This window comes from Lampetra fluviatilis, chromosome 6 (genome assembly GCF_964198595.1).
Source record: "Lampetra fluviatilis chromosome 6, kcLamFluv1.1, whole genome shotgun sequence".
In the NCBI taxonomy this organism is placed as follows: Eukaryota; Metazoa; Chordata; class Hyperoartia; order Petromyzontiformes; family Petromyzontidae; genus Lampetra; species Lampetra fluviatilis.
Genome location: NC_136280.1, coordinates 1,833,892 through 1,859,071, shown reverse-complemented (window position 1 = coordinate 1,859,071; position 25,180 = coordinate 1,833,892). Strand labels below are relative to the sequence as shown.

The 25,180-nt window shown below is 50.8% G+C and overlaps 4 protein-coding genes across 4 annotated transcripts in view; 2 read left to right on the top strand and 2 right to left on the bottom strand.

The window, feature by feature from the left end:
* Positions 1–2,407: 2,407 nt before the first annotated feature.
* On the bottom strand, positions 2,408–3,589 carry LOC144932888 (formyl peptide receptor-related sequence 4-like). Its single transcript, XM_078857277.1, has one exon. It carries the CDS (start codon positions 3,587–3,589, stop codon positions 2,408–2,410), a length of 1,182 nt encoding a protein of 393 aa, XP_078713403.1.
* Positions 3,590–6,827: 3,238 nt separating this feature from the next.
* LOC144932887 (C3a anaphylatoxin chemotactic receptor-like) lies at positions 6,828–8,009 on the bottom strand. Its single transcript, XM_078857276.1, has one exon. It carries the CDS (start codon positions 8,007–8,009, stop codon positions 6,828–6,830), a length of 1,182 nt encoding a protein of 393 aa, XP_078713402.1.
* Positions 8,010–14,109: 6,100 nt separating this feature from the next.
* LOC144932886 (apelin receptor A-like) lies at positions 14,110–20,789 on the top strand. Its single transcript, XM_078857275.1, has 2 exons — positions 14,110–14,166; positions 15,924–20,789. Exon 2 carries the CDS (start codon positions 16,137–16,139, stop codon positions 17,682–17,684), a length of 1,548 nt encoding a protein of 515 aa, XP_078713401.1. The 5' UTR covers positions 14,110–14,166; positions 15,924–16,136; the 3' UTR covers positions 17,685–20,789.
* Positions 20,790–24,345: 3,556 nt separating this feature from the next.
* The window catches only part of LOC144933014 (apelin receptor A-like), a 1,284-nt gene continuing 449 nt past the window's right edge, over positions 24,346–25,180 (top strand). Inside the window, exon 1 of the mRNA XM_078857443.1 lies at positions 24,346–25,180. This exon is cut by the window's right edge and continues 449 nt beyond it. Coding sequence (XP_078713569.1) covers positions 24,346–25,180 — 835 coding nt within the window.

The following is a 25,180-nucleotide window of genomic DNA, read 5'->3' as shown; positions in this document are numbered from 1 at the left end:
TTTTATTGGCGTGGTATTTGTGTTTCTCACAGGTGACAGCAGCGTGCTCCCCCCAACTTTACCATTTGGTGTCGCTTAGTACACGGAACCGCAATTTCACAATGAGGATTTCACAGAACCCCTCACGCCGTCACCCCGTCAGCTCACTGCTATCTTTTATTTCCGTTGCTTATGTTTAAATTTGTACCAGAAATACAAACTACTCTCGACTTTTTTTTTCAACAATGACGTTTTATTGAAAGAAAAATAATACAACACGAAGCACAATTATACGTACATGAAGTTAGTGGACCCAAGACACACGGGATATTTCATGAACATTGGCTGCGCAAAGGACAGGTTCAACTTTAATTCTCGTGGGCACCTTGTGTCAATGAAATACCCAATGTCTCTTGGGTAGTGGAAACCAGGGATAGTTAAACACTTTGGTATTTTCAACGTAAAATGCAATGTTTGGGACAGTTTTCAACGGTAGCTATTATATTGGCGCACTTAGAACCGTTGTTTTAATTGAGCAATATCCCTTCAGCACACCTCTCACACACTCATTTGTGAATTCACTCCCCCCCACCCTCAGGTGAGGCCTAACTGCCAGCGCCTCGCCTAGACCTCAGTTATATAAAGCATATATCGTTTATATTCTTAGTTCTTTCGGTAAAGTCACGTAGAAGGGAAATAATAAAATAATAAAAATATCAAACAATATTTTTCTTATTTTAGAATATGAATCCCTGCAGTCACGAAAGCTTAAAATCAAAATTCATATATGGTTTGTGAGTTACTTTTTAGAGAAATATGTATTATTTTTTAAAGTATTTACATTCATATTTTTATAATAGATTTTTTTTTTACATTTGACTCAAATGTGCGGGTTATTATTACTACTGGGATAGACACAAATGATAGCTTGACGAAGTGGGCTTATCGTCGTGTGGCCATTTACAGCAGCTGAATTTGGTACAAATGTCGGGCTAGGTTAACACACAATTGCAAAGCATTATTAAATTATGTTTTAAAAAATCTTTGCTCCCTAGATAAATGTAGTAAGTATTTTGAGCAGTAACATAGTTTTGAAAATGGTATAATAAAATACAGTAATGCTATGGATGGTAGGGGCGTGCAAGGTATGAGGTTTTGGGTGACTGTGCAATGGGTTCCGGAGACACTTGTAGAGGTAACTTCTTTATTACAACACAACACTCCAACAGTCCTGATACTCTGTTACAGCCTAGGTACACAGCCTAGGTACACAGCCTAGATACACTACTCTGGCTACGCTCTGGATCTCGCCCTCACAAGGTCGTAGAGTCGGGAGTTCCAGAGTCCCACCACTGGCTCTCACAGCGTCCCAGGGTCCTCCGATGGCTGGTATTGGGTCTTGAGCTACGACTGGCCCTGATCGTCCAGGGAGCTCCCCTTTTATAATTAGTCCCCAACGAGGGGTGGGGCCGTGTGGGCCCCCAGATCTCCCACAGAGCACACACAGCCCCCCCCTTTGGCGGCGCCAAGGCTTAAGCGCCTGGGTCACCCGGGAACCCAACGCCTGACGCCAAGAGGCTTAAGCGTCTGACCCGCCTGGGAACCCACGCCTGGCGCCAAGAGGCTTAAGCGCCTGGCCCGCCCAGGGTCCCAGAGCCACCAGCAGCCCCTCCCTTCTTATGTCACTACAACTGCGATGGATGGTACTTTGGGGTTACGAAAGGGTAGGGGAGGGACGGGAAGCAGTCGAGGGGCGAGGGGAGGGATGAGAATGGGGAATGGGGAAGAGGTGAGGCTTTAAGAGAGGAATAGAAGGTTGAGGGGGGCTGCTACATGAAGCGATGAGCTCCTATATTATTACGCACCATCAAGACCAAGCACCACTACACGACCCTCTCCTCGCCGACTATCTCCTCTCTTCTTCACATTTCCTCTGTATGTATGTTGAACTTCTTTCGCACTGTACGTCGCCAACCGTGCTAAATCAGTGGTGCGGGGGAAGGACAACAAACTAGATACAAAAAGCAGTTCTCAAGAAATACATTTTAATCTCCTCTGCTTTGAACTATGAACATCTCCTCTTTTCTCAGAAGGGTCAAATGAACCACGGACAATTATCTGGCGATGCTTGAACCGCCTCTGTACGGGTGCCGGCTGCTGTGAAGCAAACCTCACAGCAAGTGGAGCCACCTCGACCAGGCCCAGAAGACGCGTTTCTCTTCTCGTCTCTCCGCTTTCTCGCGTCCCCTCCTATCATCTCTTCTCACCTTCGCTCCATCAGTCCCCTGCCCTACCACTCTTCCCCCACTCCGCCTCTCCACTCCGCCACCCCATGCACCGCTCGCCCACTCTTCCCTCCTCTCCGCGGTCTCGTGACGCGCTCGTCCTCTCACGGGCGCGTGTCGCGTCCTCCTCCCCGTGGCCACCCCTACACCTGCGCCTCCTGCACCACGGCAACGGTCGCCACGTGACCGTGGCTGCCCTCCAGGTTGCCACTGGTGTTGCTGCTGAGCTTGGTGCTGAGGTTGATGACATCCCGCGACTGCGCCCTGGGTCCACTCCCGCTGTCCTGCCCCAAATCCAAGTGCTCGTGGTCTCTGAACGCGTTCTCGATGGCGGCGACGAGCGAGCGCCTGAACTGGGTTTTGAGATGCGAGCCGCTCAACACATAGAGGATCGGGTTGATGCAGCTGTTGAAGCACATAAGATAATCAACAATTAACAATGCCATTTCTGCCACGGGGTGAATCTCATTATTTTCATGAAAATATGTGGTCTCCAGCAGTCCGATGGCGTGGTACGGCGCCCAGCAGACGAAGAAGGCCACGACCACTGACACGATGATTCTGAGCGAGTTGCCGCGACGCGTCTTGTCTATACGCTGCAGTTTCGCCCCGATGCGACAGTAGCAGAAGATCATGACGGCGTACGGAAGAGCGAAGCCCAGGACAAACCGACAGATGTTCACGGCCATGATGTGCCGCAACTCCTCATCTCGGTTTTCACTGTAGTCGTCAAAGCAGACTATCATGCCATTGTCATCTGCTGTTGTGCTGAAGATGAGAGGCGGCAGGCTCAGCAGGAGGGAGAGGAGCCACACGGCCAGGCAGAGCCACCGGGCCAAGTGCAGGCGACGCAGGGGCAGCGAGGACACGGGGTGCAGCAGAGCGGCGTAGCGGTCGACGCTGATGAGCGTCAAGAAGTAGACGCTGGCGTTCGCGTTCACGAAGAGACCAAACGAGATCAGCTTGCACATGGCCGTGCCCATCGCCCAGTGCCCGTCCATGGCCTCTTCAACAACAAGCAAGGACATCTGCAGCATGAAGATGAAGTCGGCGATGGACAGGTGCAGGAAGAAGAGGGTCACCACCGTGCGCTTCATCTTGAAGCCCAGGATCCAGATGACCAAGAAGTTGCCGACGCTACCCAAGATGACGATGATGGTGTAGACGGTTATGGACACGTACTTGAAATTATTGAGATTGGTGGAGATTTCCGATAGCTCCTCCGTGCTGTTGGTGATCAACGGCGAATCCCAATCAGTGGAGTTCCAGTTGGACTGTGGTTTCAGAGAGAAGAGGGAGCTGGGTAGATGGGTGGTGGCGGTCATTCTGATGGGAATAGTGATGCTGTGGACTCCTGAGGAAGATCATAATAATTATCGTTAGAAATATCGATCACCTTGCCCTAGATCTCCATCATAATCGATGTCATCATCATGTAAGGGATATATTAAGGGACTTGTGGTGGTGCACACCTGTAACTCATCACCTGGAAGCGAAGGGTCGGAGGACCATGTCGAGATTTGTAAAACTCCCAAACCCGCTGGTGCGCAGGGTGGGCAGGAGATGACGGTGCAGAAAATGTTATCCTTTATACTGACCTTTGAGCATTATCCCCACGTCTAAGTAAATCGTTCTCTCCGTGTGGTCTCGTTTTCTTGAATATAAAGCAAAAAAATAGATACAAAAATAATGGCCTGTCTCAATGCAGTGTTTAGATAGTTTATAGCGCGTCGTCAATTCACTATCAGAGGAGGGTGGACCGGTTCAGCTATTGTCCATCACTGCAGTTGGCCGTGGCTTGGAATCGAACTCAGGTGGCTGGATTCATCGTGCATCGCGTGAGCCACCGTGCCACCGCTCGCTGCTAACAGCAATAAAACATATAACAAGCAACACAAGTCGCAGTGATATGTGAGCCAGTCCTGGCCACCATCTCTTCACCTCACATTGACCAGTGCGGTGAAGTATGGTCAAACAATCCCCGCGAGCGACACAGCATATGCAGGTCTTCGCCAAGTCAGAGATTGACTCGCTTAAAAATATAAAAGTGTATGCAGGTGGGTACGTAACTGAAACTTACCTTTCGGTAATGTCTCTGTCGTCTCTCTCTCTTTCTGCTCGACTCTCGCTCCAACTCAAGGCAGATACCACTGTTACTTTCCTCTTCTTTCTCCTCTCTCTCGACTCTTCCTCTCGTGTCCTCCACTCTCCGTGATTTCCCACCGCACCACAAATTATCATCAAACACCATCTGCCTCCGATACCGCAGCGGATGCTCGCGCGCAATGACGATTCCTGAAAGTGAAACTAAACACGTTTGCAACAAACGTGTTCTTGTGAAGGAAATGATAATAATGATCGTGACATCGAGATGAGGTGAAGGTTTTCTCTTCACGGAGACAGTCCTTTTGGATGATCTTGATGACGACGCGTTTACGAATTAAAACTTAAAGTGAGGATAACGATGCTGTTTCACGGTCAAGTATTTATTTGTGTCGCTCACAATTCACAGCAGTATCCTTCCCCCGGTTGTGCTTCACCAGTTGGTGTCGCTTACGGACACGAAACAGGAATTTCACAATGAGGGTGTCAGATCGGTGCGGGCCAGTGAGCATAGCCTGGTCCGACTCGACACCCTTGGTACGCAACACCTCAAACCCCCGCCAGCTCACCTAGATCTCAGATTCGTACAAGTGCTCCAGCTGCTGTGTTTCATGATAAAGTCCTCAGACCATGATGCCCTTGCTTGTATTTCCTTTTGACCCAGAAATAAAAAAAATGTTTACTCTCGACATTTTTAAACAATGACGTTTTATTTTTTTCAAAATAACGCAACACAAAGCACAATCGGTGTACAGGAAGTTAGTGGACCCAAGACACACGGGATATTTCATGAACATTGGCTGCGCAAAGGACAGGGTCTCGTAGGCACCTTGTGTCAATTTAATATCCAATGTATCTTGGGTAGTGGAAACCCAGCATAGTTTAAACACTTTGGTATTTCAATGTTAAATGCAATGTTAGCAATACGGCTATTATACTGGGGCACCCAGTGGTTTTGATTTATCAATATCGCTTCATTCATAATACAGAACAACTGTGGCTGTCGCCTGATGAAGCTAGTTGTAATTACTGGCGAAACGTCGGACTCAGATTGTAAATGTTGCGGTTTGGCTCTCCAACACACCGGTGTGCTGTACTAGTGACGAAGTGGACACGTTTTGTTTACGTGACAACCCTTACCAGTTAGCTGTGTCGGGTGGAGGCGGGTTTTAACGACACATTTCAATATTTACGCAATCTAACCCAAAAGACCTCTATTATGGATGATATCGGTCGTGAAAGCCTGCTGCGTGTTAAACTGAATATCCCTTCAGCGCACCCCTCACACTCGCCCACACACTCGTCTTGTACATTCACCCCCACTCTGGGGTGATGCCAACCCGCCAGCGCCTCGCTTAGACCTCAGATATTTTTTTCATGTTAGTAAATTTTTACAGATATATTTGAACTCATGATAATTTTGTGGTCGTTTGAATTTTGAGCGAATGAAAAAAACATATTTGAAGATTTTATTTTTTACATTCTCGTGTGATTCGTTAACAACCGTTAAAAATTGTTATCGTGTTTGTTAGTCGTGCAACATTCCTTAAGGACCCTGCTGTACACTTTCTGTGCAATGTCATTGTTGTTGTCTCTTGTGTTTGTTGTTGCCGCTGCGTTCACGCAGCGCCACGGATCTCACGTGTTAAATAGCCGCACGACTGGCGAAACGGGAACTTCATCCGCGTAACAAATCAAAGCAACACTTAAGCTCTTCGTTTTGTCACGAGAGTCCGACGTTTCGTTTGCCTCCAATGTGCGGGTCATTTGGTACAAAGGTCGGGCTAGGTTAACACATAATTGCAAAGCATTGTTAAAAGATATAATAAATCAATCTTTACTCTCTGGAGAAATGAGCATTTTAAGCGGTACAGGTAACATAGTTTAAAAAGACACGGTGTAATAAAATAACGCTGTGGAAAGCAGGGGCGTGCAAGGGATGAGGAATGAGTGACTGCGATGGAGGGAGGTACGGGAAGGAGTGGAGGGGCGAGGGGAGGGATGAGAATGGGGAATGGAAGGAGGTTATGGAGGGGGACTGCTTCATGAAGCGATAAGCTCGCAGATAATTACGCGCCATCAAGACCAAGCACCGCTCCCCTCTCTTCGCCTACAATCTCCTGCCTCCTTCAAATGTCCCCTCCTCTCTTCACCTCATCGTTGCTCTCACTCAGGTATCTCTCGTTTTTTCTCACGGGGCTCAGAAGAACCACGGGCAATCATCCGGCGATGACTGAACCAGGCCCAGAAGACGCGTTTCTCTTCTCGTCTCTCTGCATTCTCTCTCGTCCGCACATAGCATCTCTTCTCACCTTCGCTCCACCAGCCTCCTGCCCTCCCACGCTCCCCCCACTCCGCCACCCCGTGCACCGCTCGCCCACTCTTCCCTCCTCTCCGCGGTCTCGTGACGCGCGCGTCCTCTCACGGGCGCGTGTCGCGCCCTCCTCCCCGTGGCCACCCCTACACCTGCGCCTCATGCACCACGGCAACAGTCGCCACGTGACCGTGGCTGCCCTCCAGGTTGCAACTGGTGTTGCTGCTGAGGTTGCTGCTGAGGTTGGTGACATCCCGCGACTGCGCCTTGGATCCGCTCCCGCTGTCCTGCCCAGAATCCAACGTCTCGTGGTCTCTGAACGCGTTCTCGATGGCGGCGACGAGCGAGCGCCTGAACTGGGTTTTGAGATGCGAGCCGCTGAACACGTAGAGGATTGGGTTGATGCAGCTGTTGAAGTACACTAGACCCGCCACCACAGGAAGGGCTTTTTGTGACGTCTTAAACATCTCATAATAGTATTGAATGTAGGAGGCGGCTTCCAGCATTCCGATGGCGTGGTACGGCGCCCAGCAGACGACGAAGGCCACGACCACGGACACGATGATTCTGAGCGAGTTGCCGCGACGCGTCTTGTCTCTGCGCCGCAGCCTCGCCCCGATGCGACAGTAGCAGAAGATCATGACGGCGTACGGAAGAGCGAATCCCAGGACAACCCGACAAATGTTCACGGCCGTGATGTTCCACGTCTGCTCTTCGAAGCTGTCACCGTAGCCATTGTAGCAGAATATGACGCCGCTGTCCTCAATCGTCGTGCGGAAGATGAGAGACGGGAGACTCAGCAGCAGGGCGAGGAGCCACACGGCCAGGCAGAGCCACCGGGCCAAGCGCAGGCGACGCAGGGGCAGCGAGGACACGGGGTGCAGCAGAGCGGCGTAGCGGTCGACGCTGATGAGCGTCAAGAAGTAGACGCTGGCGTTCATGTTCACGAAGTTACCGAACGAGATCAGCTTGCACATGGCCGTTCCCATCGCCCAGTGGTCGTCTATGGCCCCGTGGGCAATGACCACGGGGATCTGCATCACCAAGATGAAGTCGGCGATGGACAGGTGCAGGAAGAAGAGGGTCGCCACCGTGCGCTTCATCTTGAAGCCCAGAATCCAGATGACCAAGAAGTTGCCGACGCTACCCAAGATAAAGATGATGGTGTAGATGGTTATGGACGCGTACTTGAAAGTATTGCGTTTGGAGATTTCTGACGGCTCCTCCGTGCTATAGGTGATCAACGGCGAATCCCAATCAGTGGAGTTCCAGTTGGACTGTGGTTTCTGAGAGAAGAGGGAGCTGGGTAGATGGGTGGTGGCGGTCATTCTGATGGGAATAGTGATTCTGTAGACTCCTGAGAGAGATCGTCATAATAATCGTAAGACATATGGAACACCTTGCCACCAATGTCGTCATCATGTAAGGGATATATTAAGATACATTTGGTGGTGCACACCTGTAACTCATCACCTTGGACTTGAAGGTTGGATTCTTTCAACATTTGTAAACTAGACATGGCAGTACATAAAGTACAGGAATTACTGCTATAACGCGGAACGCGCGCCGTTATAACGCGGTTTCTGAGCAGTGCGGAATCGGTACGAATGATATCCCGCCTTACTATGTGTGGGTACACCGTATATCGCCAAACTATATTGTTACATTGCTTATGAGGAAATAGCTGCGCTCAACGTGTATTTCGATTAACCCGGCATTGTTCAAAAACGTATCTCCGGTGTTAAAGGGGGAATGACTGTATTATGTATTATATTGATTAACTTTCTGAACCAGCTGGCCACGATTGGGCAAAACTTAGGCCATTTTTCACGCAGGATACTGGAGAGCGGTAACTCGAGGTGGCCCCACAGGAAAAATACATCTAAATAATAAGATGCAATAACTTAAATAATATAATCAATCTAAACGTTTTAATGCCAGCGTCAACATAAATAACCACGAGATGCTTCTAATTCTAGGTAAAAATAAATGATAAATAATAAAATTTAGCTGTGACGGTCCCACCTGATGACGGAGCCTTGTGTTGCCTCCGAAACATCGTGATTTATTATTTTATTTCTTTATTATTTCTATTATTTTTATTACTTATTTTTAATTTTTTACCTACGTGACTTTACCGAAAAAACCTAAGAGTATAGATGCTTCTACTTTATCTAATGTTCGTCAAATCTTAAATCGAGTGTCCACGCTTCGTCGCTTCGTTTGATCGATTTGCTGGGGTCGGGGTAACCGGTAAACTTCTCGTGACCACGATGACTCGTGCCCACAACGCCAAGCAAACCATCGGCAAGTGTTTAACAAAGCATTCCCTACTGCGAGTCTCGGAGAAGTCGGACCTGCTCACTGGTTTTTCGCAACAACAACAAAAATAAACACGCCTGGATCCGTGTCTCGTGATAGAATGTAGTTCAGTATATGATGGTGATAATTGTTGACAGCGTTTGGAATAGAACTCAGGTAGCTAGATTCATAGTGCATCCCGTAAGCCACCGTGCCACTGCTCACTGATACAGCAATGAAGATGCCCACAACACAAGTCGCAAGTGAAATCCGAGGCCAGTCTTGGGATTGACTCGCTTTTACAAGAAGAATGTTGTTATGTAGTTGTGTACGTAACGCAAACTTACCTTTCCGTAATTTATCTCTGGTCTCTCTCACTCTCTGCTCGACTCTCGCTCCAACTCAAGGCAGATATCACCGTGACTCTCCTTTTATTTCTCCTCTCTGCCACTCTTCCTCCCGTGTCCCAAGATGACCCAGTGAACCAACAATTATCATCATCCTCCACCAGCCGCCTCCGACACCGCAGCGAATGCCCGCGCGCAATTACGATTGCACAAACTTACATCGATGCGTAACAACAAACGTGTTCTTGTGAGAAAATAAGTAATAAAAAAAAACTTTAAAAAAACACACTTTCAGGAATTGTACCGTACGAGTAATGGCAGATCTACACGACTCCAGGAAGTGGCCCCAAAGCTTGCCATAACGTAAGGACTGTGGTGATTTACAGCCAACGTTAGTTGAGCGTGGACAATTAGACCCAAGCCGAAACATAAGATTTCAAAAAGATTGCTTAAAAATATATATTTTTACTTTTAATGATAGAATATAGTAGTGTCACTAGTATGACATACGTATACCAAGTTTTCAGTCGATACGACATTGGGAAGTGGGTTAAAATTGAGTTACAATATTTGAGGATAGGACAACAGACAGAGTTGAGGATACAACAGACAGAGTTAAATAAAAGCGTGTAATAATGATGATGATGATGATCGTGACATCGGGACTAGGCGTATCTGTTCTCTTAATGAAGACACTCGGTCCTTTGAAAGATGCTGATGATGTTGAAGATGCACCCAGGCGGCTGGAACTTCGGTGTTATTTGGTCGTAAACATTACAAAGTGATGTTAATGCAGCGTCTTCAATATTTAGACATCAATAATGAATCTTTGAAAAAACTGATGTGGATTGTTGCATCACAGGATCATGAGAGATGGTGATCTTTATTCGGGAATTAATAGAACATTTCTGATGATTCATAATAAATAAAGGATGATGATAAAGATTATGATTGGCGCAAAATAATTGAAGGATTTCTTTTTTAATTGAATAGGCATTAAAGAATCCAGTATGCAAAGTGTATTTAATAGAGGGAATAACCGAAGGATGTAGATGATTATTACGGTGATGATTGATAATGCTGATTGGGGAATGATGACCACACTTTAAGAATGATAATCTAAGATGTTGATGCTTTTTATGATCCAGTATTTGTGTTACTAACAACTTACAACAAATGTCCACCCTCCCACGCCCTTTGTGCTTTACAAATCGGGTGTCGCTTAGCAAACGAAACCGCAATTTCACATTGAGGATTGTGAGATGTGTGGGCCGGTTATCATTGGAGTCAGTTTGACACAATCTGTGCACAACCTAAGGCTGGAATTAAATAATATATATTGCTATAAAATAGATTTATGTTTATATGATTGTGGTTATGGTTGTACTTTATTAATCCCTAATCTCTGCCATTACATACAATTAAACAATAAAAGGTAAAAAGAAAAAAATGGAGCAATATAATACAATACACTATTAGACATTATTGTAAAAAATTAAATAAAAATTCTATCCCATGTGTTAGTGAATTTTTTTTTTATTTTAGGCAGGAAAATCATTTTCAAATTTAGATTTTTTTTCTAGGGGGGGGACCCCCAGGAAAGATTTGGTCCCCCCAATGTTGACTATGGCTACGGCCTTGGCGCAACCCCTCATCCCACCATCTCACCCACTTCTTAACCAGCAACGACTTTAAAGACGCTCTTTCTGCCTTCTTTTAAGGGCCCCCTTGTATTAAGCTCACCCTTAGAAATGTCTCTTATGCCGATGTGGTTGGAATAACGCGTAAAAGGCCGGGTGTTTTTTGCGCATGTTTCCGTGCGTTGCTTGAAACGTGTTATTTCATGGCCTGCACTGTTTTCATATTATTATTTGGTACAAACAATGTCGTGGTGAGTGTGACGTGTGACGCAGTGGTTTGCGCGATGCACTTGGGCGAGTCTGCAGCTGCAATGTCCGCGCCGAGGCACGTGAGGTCGCGGTGGGCACGCGAACTCACGACAGGGCCAGGGTCCGTCACGTGGCCCCGGCGCTGGGTAGTGTGGTCCAGATGTCTTGAGACCCCCCCCCCCCCCATCAAATTCTCTAAAACGGAATACTTTCTAAAATAAAAATAAATACTCGGTTTATTAAAAACAGAAATGAGTATGCAAAGGACGAAGAAAATTATTCGGGGTAAATTAATTGGTGGGAGGGGGGGGTCACAAGACATCTGGACCAGCCTGTACACCAACAGGCCCCTTTTGGCCAATCTGCTGCTGGATAGACCGCAAGGCATCTCCACGCACTGCTGCGGGTCGAGGGGGTTATTCTGACCATACCACACCAGGCTGGACAGCTGGGGGGGGGGGGGTTGTGTAGGTGACAGCACATAGGTTTACAGTACAACACAACAGGGGTGGCTGTATAACACGACCAATATCATGCAAGGTACAGGTTGTTTGGGTTCGATCACGTAAATATATACAAGTGTCGTTAAACCCGCCACCACCCGACACAGCCAACTAGTAAGGGTTGTCACGTAAACAGAACGTGGCCAATTTGTCTCTATTCCAGCCACACCGTTGTGTTGGAGAGCCAAGCCGCAACATTTACAATCTGAAGTCCGACCTTTCGCCAGCAAATACAATTGAGTGGTTCTGTTGCTGGAGACGATCGCTGCACCGCTCCCCGCTGTCCACCACAGCCCCTGCCACTGCCATCGCCACACGGCTGGGTGCTGCGTTGGCACTGGTGCACAGGCACACTCAACAACGGCAGTCTCACAACTTTGAAGGCGACGAGAACTCTGGATGTGTCGCCTCGGAAAGGAAAACTACAGACTAGGCGTCGTTTCGGGCGATGACCCTTCTGCGTGGCACATGCTCGCTTCGTCGCAGATATAGAAGGTCCATTGCCCGAAACGTTGCAAATGATATATATTTTTACTTTTAAGGCCATATTGTAGAACCCATCATCACGAACACCCCTGTTCACGATTAATGGCGTAACGACGGGCCTTAATAGAGCCCAACGTGTAGTATAGTGTAGTGCATAGTGTAGTGCATAGTGTAGTGTATAGTGTATAGTGTAGTGTATAGTAGTGTATAGTAGTGCATAGTGTAGTGTATAGTGTAGTGCATAGTGTAGTGCATAGTGTAGTGTATAGTGTAGTGTATAGTGTAGTGTATAGTAGTGTAGTATAGTGTAGTGTATAGTGTAGTGTATAGTAGTGTATAGTGTAGTGTATAGTGTAGTGTATAGTGTAGTGTATAGTGTAGTGTATAGTAGTGTATAGTAGTGTATAGTAGTGCATAGTGTAGTGTATAGTGTAGTGTATAGTAGTGCATAGTGTAGTGTATAGTAGTGTATAGTAGTGCATAGTGTAGTGTATAGTAGTGCATAGTGTAGTGTATAGTAGTGTATAGTATAGTGTATAGTAGTGCATAGTGTAGTGTATAGTAGTGCATAGTGTAGTGTATAGTAGTGTATAGTAGTGCATAGTGTAGTGTATAGGAGTGTATAGTAGTGCATAGTGTAGTGTATAGTAGTGCATAGTGTAGTGTATAGTAGTGCATAGTGTAGTGTATAGTGGTGCATAGTGTAGTGAGTGTATAGTAGTGCATAGTGTAGTGTATAGTAGTGTATAGTGTAGTAGTGTAGTGTATAGTGTAGTGTATAGTGTAGTGTATAGTGTAGTGTATAGTAGTGTAGTGTCTCCGTATGAGCCTGAAGTGTTCACTTACCGAACATTCCCCGGTTAACGACGGGCTGTTGTGGGTACAGTCAATATTAATTAATGCATCGATTGACCACGTTTCTTTCAACAGTATGTGTTTATAATGTTGGTAATATTTTTACGTATTTAATATCCATCGTTTAAATATTAGACGAGTACGTTTTTTTGGGTGACAAAAGGTAACTTTAGATGCCATCGGAGCTAATTAAACCTTTAACGGGTATTTGCTAAACTCGGTTTCGTGCAGGCAATTTCCGTCGCCAAGAGGGGTTTGACCGTATTCCAGTTCTTAAAAAAATATAAATACTATCGCAGTCGTACGGCTGTTGCGGCTTTTGTTTATTAAACCACGATGGTTCGATATAAAATGTTTAAATTTCTGACCACGAGAAAGGAATTGAGATGAAACGTCCTGACTTTCATTTGTGAAGTCGTGCGCGTGCGTGTGTGTATGTCTGTATGTCTGTACGCGTGGGAGTGGTGGTGTAGTGGTTAGCGCTACGCTGCGCTACGAACCTGGCGACCGAGTTCGATTCCCGCTCACGGCCAATATCACTGACGATTATTTGAACCAGTCCTGAGCCTCCTCCCCTAGGTCGACTCAGCCTCAAATGTGTAAACATCGCCACTGGGGTGACAAAGGCGGCCGGGCGTGGTGTTGGCCACCCACCCCCTCGTGTGCCGTTCCGGCCTTCATAGGTGCTCGCTAACAGCACTTGCCCCAACAGTCTGTTAAGGCTATGGGGGAATCTTTCTATTTGTGCCCAAGCAAAACACTCTACAGAGGTAAGGGACTGGTGGCACCCCATTTTATCCTCCATTCAACTCACTGAACGACATTAACTGCCTTTCAACAACTCCCTTCACTGCCTGACCTTCCCTCTCACCCCTTGTATCTGCCCTTAACTCCGTTAACTGCCCTGAGCTGACAGCCACGTGTCTGCCCGCTCATCACACTCCACGTGCCACCCACGACAGCTGGAGGGCCGGGGCTTTGTCCACTCAAGTGGTGCTGTTGGTGTCCACGTTCAGTACCGTGAGTCGAGAGACTCATTCCTGCAGTCCCCGATGTGGTACCACACCCTGGACCACGTAGCACCTCAACTCCCTTATACACGAGGTAATGCTGCGTAACGACTGTGCTTCATTACATTGGCCGTATTGACCTCCTAATGTATTGACCCCTTGACCTGTGCCCCAAACAAGTCGAAGCCTCCTCCTCCTACATTGCAGTATCACAACGAGGGGATGATGCTGCTGCTGTGGGTGATATGGTCAGCACACTGGACTTTCAATGCAGAGATCGCTGGTACGGTGGCGTAGGTTTTCACGACCTCGCCTGGTATACAGGAGGTCGTGGGTTCGATCCCGACCCTGACGCCTGTTGTATATTTGGGGTTTGTGTTGTCTCTTTCCCCGTGGTGGCGTCGTTATACCCTTCACGTTTAGAAACACGCGTAGAGATTATTTGGCTGTTGCTTTAAATGTCCACGTGACAATTTACATGTCCACGTGACAAGAAGCCACTTCGTTGAGCTGCTATCATTTGTGACAGCCGGGTCGCTTCTGAAAAATATCTACATCGTAGCTCAGCGGGGTCTTACCTGGCAAAATTAAATAAAAGTTTAATAGTTTTAATTCTCCCGGCGCGGTAATGAAAGCAGTGGGCGAGTGTCTTAAATTGCCTGCCTCTGTCGAACCAATAGTATACATGGGTATACGTCGCATTTGGTGGGATCAACTGCTCAGGACGAATGGCCAGCGTGCAAGGTTAGGCCGATATTCTACCGGAGTTATATTCCGAGCAACGGTCAATGCCACGTGGCGAGTGATATGTGATGAGCCTTCTCCTTGCGTGCGAGCCCCCTTCACCAATCCCCAACTGACCGGCAATGGTGAAGTATGACCAAAACAACCTACCAAGTCCGACGCGCCGTGGCGGGAGGCCTTCATCCAGCAGTGGAGTGGCAGAGGGTGGCAACAGGCCATAATTCACATGCGTATATAAATATATAAATCTCGGGATAATGTGTGAGTCTTGACTTTTCCGAAGGCTAACGTGAATAATAATACTCGCCACCACCACCACCAACGACTTATCACGAAACCAGCACGGCTATTTACAGTAAAAGAAATTAGTCAACGCATCACCACCATCATTAACAGCAACAGCAGCAGCATCATCATCACATCAAAGAGCTCGTGACGTTAACAGTAGCGGCAGTTGGGGTTTCGTAACAATATTAGAATTTCCAAATAATTTCGTTTAAAAAATAATAATAATCCCCTCCACCAGTCAACCCCCCTCCAAACCCCAAAGCGTAAACTCCAAACACGACTCATGCTGCTTAACCCTCCCCCCCATCTCCTCCACCCCTACCCCTAACACTCGACCCCGTGACCGTAATCTCACTCATAGGGCCTGCGGTCACTGGCTCCATGCAATGAGTCGCGATAACAGTCACACATCTCCGCCGCTATTCCCAGCGGAATAAATTAGGGCGAGCGTTTCGTTTCGCCGGAGTCCTCCTCCTCCTCCTCATCTGAGTTGCCCGCAAACTCGCCTCTTGTTTCATGCGCGCGGTCCATTCGTGAGCGCGCGTGCTGTGGTGCTGTTGTTGTTCTGTTGTTGTTGTTGTGTTGTTGTTGTTCTGGTGTCGTGTTCTTGTTGTTGTGGTGTTGTTGTGTTGGTTTGTTGCGTCGTTCTGTGTTGTTGTTGCGTTGCTGTTGCGTTGCTGTTGTTGTGTTTTGTAAGATCTCCACCCACCCACCCCACTCTGTTTGGGAGCTGCACGCTGGGAATCGAGGAAGGGAGCTTTGTGGGGGGGGGGGGGGGCGCTGACCCTCCTTCTTGAACACCTGGAGCGTTGTGCGTAGATGCGAGGTGCCCTGGGGACCTTGCGAAGGCGACACGGACGTTGATATAAACAGCAGCGGCAGCAGCATCCGAGGCGAGTGCCGTGCGGCGACTTCAGCGACACGGACCCCCCCCCCCCCATCCCCACGCCACAGCTCTCGTCGTACGAGCGGACCCTGCCGCTCCAACTGAGCCCCATCTTTGCTAGAGACCCCCACTCCCCGCACACACAAATGGATATCGTCTCGGTCGTCCTCGTCACCGCCCTCACCATCAGCATCACCAGCGGCAGCAGCATCAGCAGCGGCAGTGCCAGCAGCCTCCCGGTGACATATCAACACCCGGAGTTGCACTCGACCTCCCCAACATCATCAGCACCACTATCACCATCGGCATCACCTTCGTCATCATCATCGTTCAACGAGACGAGTACCGCGTCCGGGAGTTCCAACCACACGAGTAGCGGCTTCCCCTACGACTACAACTACGGCTACGACACCGTGGGCACGGAATGCGACTACAGCGAGTGGAACGTCACGCCGACGCTCATCCCCATCGTCTACTCGCTGGTGTTCGTGTGCGGCCTCGTGGGCAACGGCCTCGTGGTGTGGACCATCGCGCGCCTCAAGACGCGCAAGCGCAACACGGATCTCTACATCGCCAGCCTCGCCTCCGCCGACCTCGTGTTCGTGCTCACGCTGCCCCTCTGGGCCGCCTACACGGCCCTGGACTACCACTGGCCCTTCGGGGGCTTCCTCTGCACCCTCAGCAGCTGCGTGTCCATGCTCAACATGTACGCGAGCATCTTCTGCCTCACCTGCCTCAGCCTCGACCGCTACGTGGCCGTCGTCTGCTCGCTGAGGTCCCACTCGTTCCGCACGGCGCGCGTGACCAAGGCTCTGCTCGCCGGCGTCTGGACTTTCTCGTCGCTCATGGCGCTGTTCACGGCCGCGCTGGCCACCACCAAGACCATCGCCGAAGATCGCGCCGACGCCGACGACGTCAGCTACGACGACGACGACGGCTACGGCGCGAGCGGCGGCCGAGTGGTGTGCGTGGTGGAGTACTCCTCGCTGGGCAGCAACGGGGAGATGTCTCCCGACTGGTGGAACGCCATGGCGGGCCTCTTCCACACGTCGGCGAGCTTCGTGCTGCCCGAGGTGGTGATGATCTACTGCTACGCGTGCATCATGGCCAAAATCCAGAACCACTTCACGCACGTGCGCAGGGAGAGCGACAAGCGTCGCCGGCTGCTGAGGACCATCTTCAACCTCGTGCTCACCTTCACCGTCTGCTGGCTGCCCTTCCACGCGGTGAAGGTCACGAACGCGCTCGTTCACTTCGGCGTGCTGCCCACGCGCTGCGGGCTGGAGCGTTTCATTTTCGTGGGGCTGCCCTACACGGTGAGCCTCGCCTACGTGAACAGCTGCCTCAACCCCTTCCTCTACGCCTACTTCGACCCGCACTTCAGGTCCACGTGCCTGGGGGTGCTGCGCTGCGCCACCCTCGAGGCGCTCATGGCCGCGCAGGTCAGCTCGGCGGGAGGATCCGGCGCCGCGACGGCGTCTCGCGACGAGCCCTCGTCCCGATCCGACACCCCCGACGCGTGCGGCGGCGGCGCCGCCAAGGAGTCGAACGCGAGCGACGCCGTCGCCGCTTTGTGCTGCGGCCGCTTCCTGGCGCCGCCGGGCGCGCGCGCGCACACGGAGACCGAAACGTCGGACTTGCGCAAAAGTCCGACTCGATTCCAGCACGAGTCGCCCCTTCGTGGCGATAAGTAACGCGGTGACACGGACGTGAACTCTCGCGCTCTCGGCTCGGATGTCCCGGCCCCGGTCGTAGTAACGTGGAATGTCCACCACGGGCTCAGGTGGGGTGGTGAACTGTGACCAGGAGAGACGCGTCAAGGGAACCCACCGGCTTTGACTTTTGATGACGTGCTTTCGTTCCCGCCGTAAAGCGGAATTTGTATCCGCTTGCATTAAGACTTGTTGAGTTTGCATTGCTATTCGTGTGGAATCGGGATCGATTCTTTCAGACTCCAGGCTTTATTTCCTCCAGCTGCCAAGGCTCCGTGGAGCTAAGCGGCTCAATTCCAAGGAGTGACCACAGCGCAAGACGGTCTGCAGTGGAGATAGAGAATCAGAGTGTCTGTGTTTATCCTGGAGAAAATCAGATGTCCTTTGCCTGGAGTGAATGTGACAGGTCGACTTCATTTACACGCCACTCAAGCCAGAACTTTCTGTAAATCAGGATACACAATAGCATAGTTCTTTAAAAATAAAAGTAAAAAAACACAAATCCACGGGTTATAGCGATCGCAATCGTGACAGATTTAATCCGTGGCTCGAGAAGGTAAAAGTGGAATATTAAGCTTGGTCAAAAGGACATTCCAAAGTCGGGCGCTGCGAAAGGGAAGGAGGTCATGGATTTCTCGGAATGCATTGTGATTTTAATTAATTAACTTCTGTAAATAAATAAAATCCATCGCAAAAAATATCTCGCCACGTCCTCCCCAAGCGGCCGCCTCTGCTTTATGTGACCCGGTCGAGGCTTACGATACACACTGGCACACAAGACAAAGATTCCCCAAGTAGCCTTTAACAGATTTTTGGGGCAAGTGCTGCTAGCAAGCACCTCTTAAGACCGACATGGCACACGAGGGGACGGGTGGTCAGCACCCAGTGCTGATGTTTTTTTTTAATTTTACTCCACACCGTACTAGCTTGCCCATTTGAGGCTGAATCGACCTAGCTGAGGCCCAGGACCGATTCAGATAATCGTCACCGGTGCCTGCCGTGAGCGGGAATCGAACTCGGCTCGCCGGTTTCGTAGCTCGCTACACACTCCCCACACACACAGACACACACAGACTCACACTGAGATACACCGACACACACGCGCACTGCCACACGCTAGGAAAGACTGTCCCATAGAAGCGTTGTCGTTACGTTGGTTCGTTGTGCCACTGCTATGCAAAACAAAGCGTCGCTGCTCATCACTTGAGAACACCTTGAACCCGCTCCACCCGCCCCACTCCGGCTCACCCCACCTGCTCCACCCACCCCACTCACCTTTCCCACTCACCCGTGTTCCGGGCTCACCTGCCTTGCTCCACCTGCAGCGGTGGTGGCAGCCAATCGGAGGCGCTAAGAAGAAATTATTAGCGAGTGTGTCACGTGACGACGAACACGTCTCTCCGACTGAACTCCATTATCTTCGACACTTGTGAGAATTCAGTCAAACAATCGAAGAATTGAAATCGACACTTATTTTTGTTGTTGTCGGTATAAAAACAACAAACTTCAACACAATCGTCGATGACACTGCCAAGCTCGTTCACGCGAGAGCCGAGCTGCTGTTCACGCCTGCCGATGCTCGATGTGATATCCAGCGAAACGTCGGACAAAACTGTGAACATTTTAGCTCTTTTTTCAACATTCCTCGGTGGCTATGAGATGTTAACTTACTCGCCTGGTGTACAGGAGGTCGTGGGTTCGATTCCGACCCTGACGCTTGCTGCTATATATTTGGAGGTTGCGTTTCTCTCTCTTCCCGTGGTCGTGTGGGTTTTTCTCCGGTTCCTCGGGGTTTCCCCCCCCCCCACACACACATTTAGAAACATCACCCGTTCATCGTATTTGGCAGGCTGCTGTAAATTTCCACATGAATGAGCCACTGCACTGAGCTATCATTTGTGGCCACGTCGCTTCTGAAAAGAAGCGACGTCGCTCAGTGGGTCACGAGACCTTGCAACATGAACATAGTTTACAGCAGAAGTGTGGACTCGAGTCATGTGACTTGGACTCGAGTCAGACTCGAGTCATGAATTTGATGACTTGCGACTCGACTTGGACTTGCATAACAATGACTTTGTCCCACCTATGAAATGTGGACTCGAGTCATGTGACTTGGACTCGAGTCAGACTCGAGTCATGAATTTGATGACTTGCGACTCGACTTGGACTTGCATAACAATGACTTTGTCCCACCTCTGAGATGTGGACTCGAGTCATGTGAATTGGACTCGAGTCAGACTCGAGTCATGAATTTGATGACTTGCGACTCGACTTGGACTTGCATAACAATGACTTTGTCCCACCTCTGGTTTACAGTTCTATATTGGTTGTCGAACACTGCTATAGCTAAACATTGGCATGATACCCATACACGATCTAACCCAACAGTCAATATAATTACGAATCCAAAGCACCGTGTGGCCTAAAGAGCAATGACTCTTCTTCATAGCACATAAATGCCATAATTCCTCGAAACGTCGCCTATTCCATATTGTCTTCCTCTTCAGGGTCACTGTGTTCCTGACGTCTGTATTGTTTGCGCTCGTGCACCACTGCCAACGTAATGAAGGATCACAGTCCCCCCGCAGTTTGAGATGCATTTCACATTTTCATTCCGACGGTACACTTGATTAGAAACAAGTTTCGCTGGCTGGATTTTGCGTTCCGAGGGAGGGAGGGACGGACGTAAGGTGACGTCCAAAGGACGCGTGGGGTGCCTGCCGTTATTTAGAATTCGCTTCTTGGCTATATGTGTGTATTGTTGCTCGGGATATTTGTTATGAACATAAACGCCGATTTGTGATGATGGATTTACGCGCCTCCACATCTCGCCTCCACCGCGCCCCGCCCCTCCCCCTCCTAGCCCTTCCCCGCTCCTCAGTGCAATTAACCATTGGTCACGTGACCGAGGCTTAATTGACGGTGGGAATTGGACTGTGATTAACTTTTCTAGCCCATACCCATCCCATCTCACCCCCACCGCCATCCCCCAAACGCGCACAGCTATAGGCCTGCAATATATACGCATTTGTACAGTATGCATGTACTGCAGTGATTGATGGGTGCTCCTCTGCGCTGATTGGTTGACGTGAGCGATCGATGGCTGTGACATGAAGCAGCGGCCGATCCGATGAATAAAACGAGACGGGGATGCAGGAAGTGTCCATTTGTCTGTCTGTGGGTCCGTGTGTCCGTGGGGGAGGCTCGTGAAGGACGCTGCTTGGGCAGTTGGAGGTAATGCGCCCTTCGATTACAGCGCAGGGCAGAGGAACCACGCTCACAACAACGAGCGGAGTGCCGGGCGGCTAAAAAGCAGCGAGATGGCACAGTGGGGAGCACAGGGTGGTGGTGCATCGCCCAGTCACCGCCGTCAAGTCAACCCATGGCCCCTCCCTGTATGTATACATGGTGAACTTCTTTCGCACCGTATGTAGCCAACAGCACTCATAGGTCTGTCCCGTGGCCTCCTGCCAGCGAGCCTGAGACACTTCACGTGGTGTCAAGGTACACCTTAGCCTTGCAAAATCGCCGTGTCTGTCTGTGGGTCCGTGTGTCTGTCTGTGAGCCCGTGCCTGTCTGTGTGTCCGTGTGTCTGTCTGTGTGTCCGTGTGTCTGTCTGTGGGTCCGTGTGTCTGTCTGTGTGTCCATGTGTCTGTCTGTGGGTCCGTGTCTGTCTGTTCGCGTGTCTGTCTGTGAGCCCGTGTCAGTCTGTGTGGTGCAAACCCTTCCGGATTGGCCGGGAATGTCGACTGGTATTAGCATCGGTCTCCCGGTAACTGTTGAACGCAATCCGGGAAGAATTTAATAAGAGGACAGTTTTTTAATTCATATATTTTTTATTGACTCAAAATTAAAATTCCCCGCAATAGCAGTTTCAGTCAGAGTTGGCAACACGTTGAAACGTTTTTTGCTACTGTTGTTGTAAAATCCCCTAAATGAGAGTTTCGAGTGGGAGGGTGGAAGCAGGAGCAGGAGGAGGAGGGGTGCGGGGGAAGAGATCGTAAAAATATAAAACCCGGCACGGCACTCGCGCGGGCGAAACAATCGCAGCTCCTCACAGACGCATTCAATAATCCACTTGCCGTGCTGCCAACTCTGGCACACATCGGTAGCCCGGGGTCTTTGTCACTGACTGACGTACTCCTCCTCGCTCCCTGTGGAGCACAAGGCCTCAACAAGCCCACGCCGTGACGGGCGGTCTTTAGCAGCTTTCTCTGCTGCACCCCAAGACAGCCCCCCCCCCCCCAAGACAGGGCCCCCCACCTCCCCATGGTCTTTAGTTGGTCTCGAACGGTGCCGTCGCCAGGTGTCCAACCGTGGTAGGGAGGTCGTCTCTGTGGACTCGGGCTCCATTCTCAGCACGTGTCCCGGGGGGCCACTTGAGTGAAACACTCGCAGCTGCTCACAGATGCATTCAATAATCCACCGCTGTGCTGTCCGGGGCCTTTGTGTTGAGATAATGGTGTGTAAATTTTAGTCCGGTTACGAATGATATAGCATTGAGGCGTGCAAAGCTCCGCCCGTGTAGGCTTTAGCGGACTTTTGAGGGCAAGTGTTGTGAGCGAGCAGCTACGAAGGTCGGCACGGCACACAAGGGGTGGCCAGCACACCACGCCCGGCCGTCTTTGTTTCCCCCAATGACGTTGACACCGTCACACGGGGTACTCATTTGAGGTCGATTCGACAGGTGCGCAGGCACAGACGGACAGACACAAACGATACACAGCGACACAAATACAAAGATCCCCCGTATAGCCTTAACAGACTCTTAGGGCAAGTGCTGTTAGAGAGTAGCACCTATGAAGGCCGGCACGGCTCGCGAAGGGGAACCATCATGTGTGGCCAAGTCGCTTCTAAAAAAAACAAGTTAAAATAAACCATTGTTCAGTTGTATTTGTATGTTTTATTAAGCGATGTTTTTGTTTTACCTTTCAAATACTCTGCACTCCCATCGTGTTTTTGCATCGTTTTTTTTGTTAGTGCAACGTTCTGACCCCGTGCTCCTGCTGGAACATCTGTGGGGAAAAAAGAGCTTTATAGCTCTTCGGATTCCTCCTGAAATCTAAATACAGATTCTGATTCTGCCCGGAAAGACGTGGAGAGGCCGCCTCGCGGCGGAGAGACGCAAAGCGATGTTGGACTGGCCTGCGGTTGCCTTTTGGAGCTGTTATTAATCCCATAACTTGCACTTTCAATCGGACGGGGTTGAATTTGAAACACCGAAAGTTGAATAGCCCCAACCAAAACCTCTCCCCCCCCCACTTCCCCCTTCCTCCAATCTCGCCCCTCCCCTTAACCCGCCCCTCCCCGTTCCATGACCTCTCCTCCCATCAATCAGTGAGAAAGCCAGCGAGCAGGACGTCACTGTGCGGGCATAGGTGGGAGTCTCCCCCCACCCCCCCTCCCACCCTCCCCTGGGGGTCACTCACACTAAGCGATGGCGCGGATAGCGCGCGGCTTCGGAAATGAACTCGTTACTGGGCACATGGATTCACCTCCATCATTAACCTCCTCCCATTATCCTGACACCCCCCCCCCAACCCCCACCACCACCCACAACATCCACCACCACCACCCACCACCACCACCACGTGCCAATCGAACTCTTCCCCCGACTCCACAGAACCATTCTCCCGCACCCACCTTCCTCCCCTACCGGCTTCTACACAAGGACCCATTACACCCCCACCCCACACACACACAACCCATCCCACCCGCTGCCGCCCCACGCCCATCCCCCCCCCCAACCCAGGCCCCCCTCTCCTCGCCTCCTGGTCCATACCAGCTGCGAGTTGGTATTGGATTGGGGAAGGACTGATTTTAAGAGGGAAGAAGGGAACAGATCTGCCGGCGATAGCCTCCGCGTGCCACGCACTCGGTTTGTCGTGGAGGCGGCCACACCAACGCATCGCGTCTCGCTCAGTGTCACGCGCCCTCGGTGCTTCAGTGTCACGCGCGTTCACGCTCGCAGTGTCACGCGCGCTCGGTGCGTCGACGTTTAAAGCTGCGTCTCATTGACCGAGGAGAGAGCAAAGAGAAGAGAAGACGACGAGGAGGAGGAGGAAGAGGAGAGGGGTGAGAGGTGGAGAGGGGAGGGAAGGAGGAGCGAGCAGTGAGATCCCACGGGAGGTGAGCGGAGAGGAAGCGAACGGCATCCGTGGAAGTTTGGCATCCTCCTCTTTCACTCTTCCCGAACTCTCCGCACGCTCTCTCCTTGACACCACCTCTCTCTCTCTCCTCTGGCCATCCACTTATCATCTTCTGCACGATTTCCAGAACTCCCCTTCCCGGCTCGGTTTATCTATCTCTCTATCTGTCACGACGGTGCCTCCTACTCTTCATCCCTCAACGCTCTCCAAAACCCTCTCCCTAAATCCTCTCTCTAGCTCTGTGTCTCTTAATCAGCATCCTCCCACGCGCTCCCCGACTCCCTCTTGTCTCCATCCTCCGCAGCATCCTCTCTGACACCCTCTCAATAGCCACACCACTCCACGACTCAATCTTCTCCACCACTCTCCACTTCGCGTCTCCCTGCATCTCATTGAAGTCATTCTTTGATCAGCTTCTCTCTGATTTCAACCTCTCTCCACCTCCCCCCACCATCCCATCTCTCCGCATCTCCCACCTCTCGCCTCCACCTCTCATGGATCCATCATCCTTGGAGTCGGATCATGGGGGTGCCGTCACCCCCACCGACTTCACAAATCTCAACGACACCGCCACCACGACCACCGCCGCCGCGGAGTGCGACTACAGCGAGTGGAACGTCACGCCGACGCTCATCCCCATCGTCTACTCGCTGGTGTTCGTGTGCGGCCTCGTGGGCAACGGCCTCGTGGTGTGGACCATCGCGCGCCTCAAGACGCGCAAGCGCAACACGGATCTCTACATCGCCAGCCTCGCCTCCGCCGACCTCGTGTTCGTGCTCACGCTGCCCCTCTGGGCCGCCTACACGGCCCTGGGCTACCACTGGCCCTTCGGGGGCTTCCTCTGCACCCTCAGCAGCTGCGTGGTCATGCTCAACATGTACGCGAGCATCTTCTGCCTCACCTGCCTCAGCCTGGACCGCTACGAGGCCGTCGTCTGCTCGCGGCCCGCCGGGAGCCCGCGCGGCAGGAGGACCGCGCTGCGACGCTGCGCGGTCATCTGGCTGAGCGCCCTCGTCGCTTCGCTGCCCTCGATCATCTTCAGCGGCGTGTCCGCCGTGGAACACCCCAACGGCGATGTCAGTCGCAACGAAACGGACTACAGCTACAACAGCGACGGACAGGAGATGGACGAGTCCTACAGGACGATGTCCGACGCCACGATGATGACGATGGCGATGGCGACGACGACGACGACGATCCAGTGCAGCGCAAGCTTCGCGTCCGTGGCGTCGCCGGACACTGAGCACCTGTGGGCGGCGGGGCTCAGCCTCACCTCCACGGGCCTGGGCTTCGTGCTGCCCGGCTGCGCGCTGCTCTTCTTCTACGCGC

Excerpts from the sequence above, each read along its gene's own strand:
- LOC144932887 (XM_078857276.1), bottom strand. The coding sequence starts at position 8,009 with ATGACCGCCACCACCCATCTACCCAGCTCCCTCTTCTCTCAGAAACCA.
- LOC144932886 (XM_078857275.1), top strand. The coding sequence starts at position 16,137 with ATGGATATCGTCTCGGTCGTCCTCGTCACCGCCCTCACCATCAGCATC.
- LOC144932888 (XM_078857277.1), bottom strand. The coding sequence starts at position 3,589 with ATGACCGCCACCACCCATCTACCCAGCTCCCTCTTCTCTCTGAAACCA.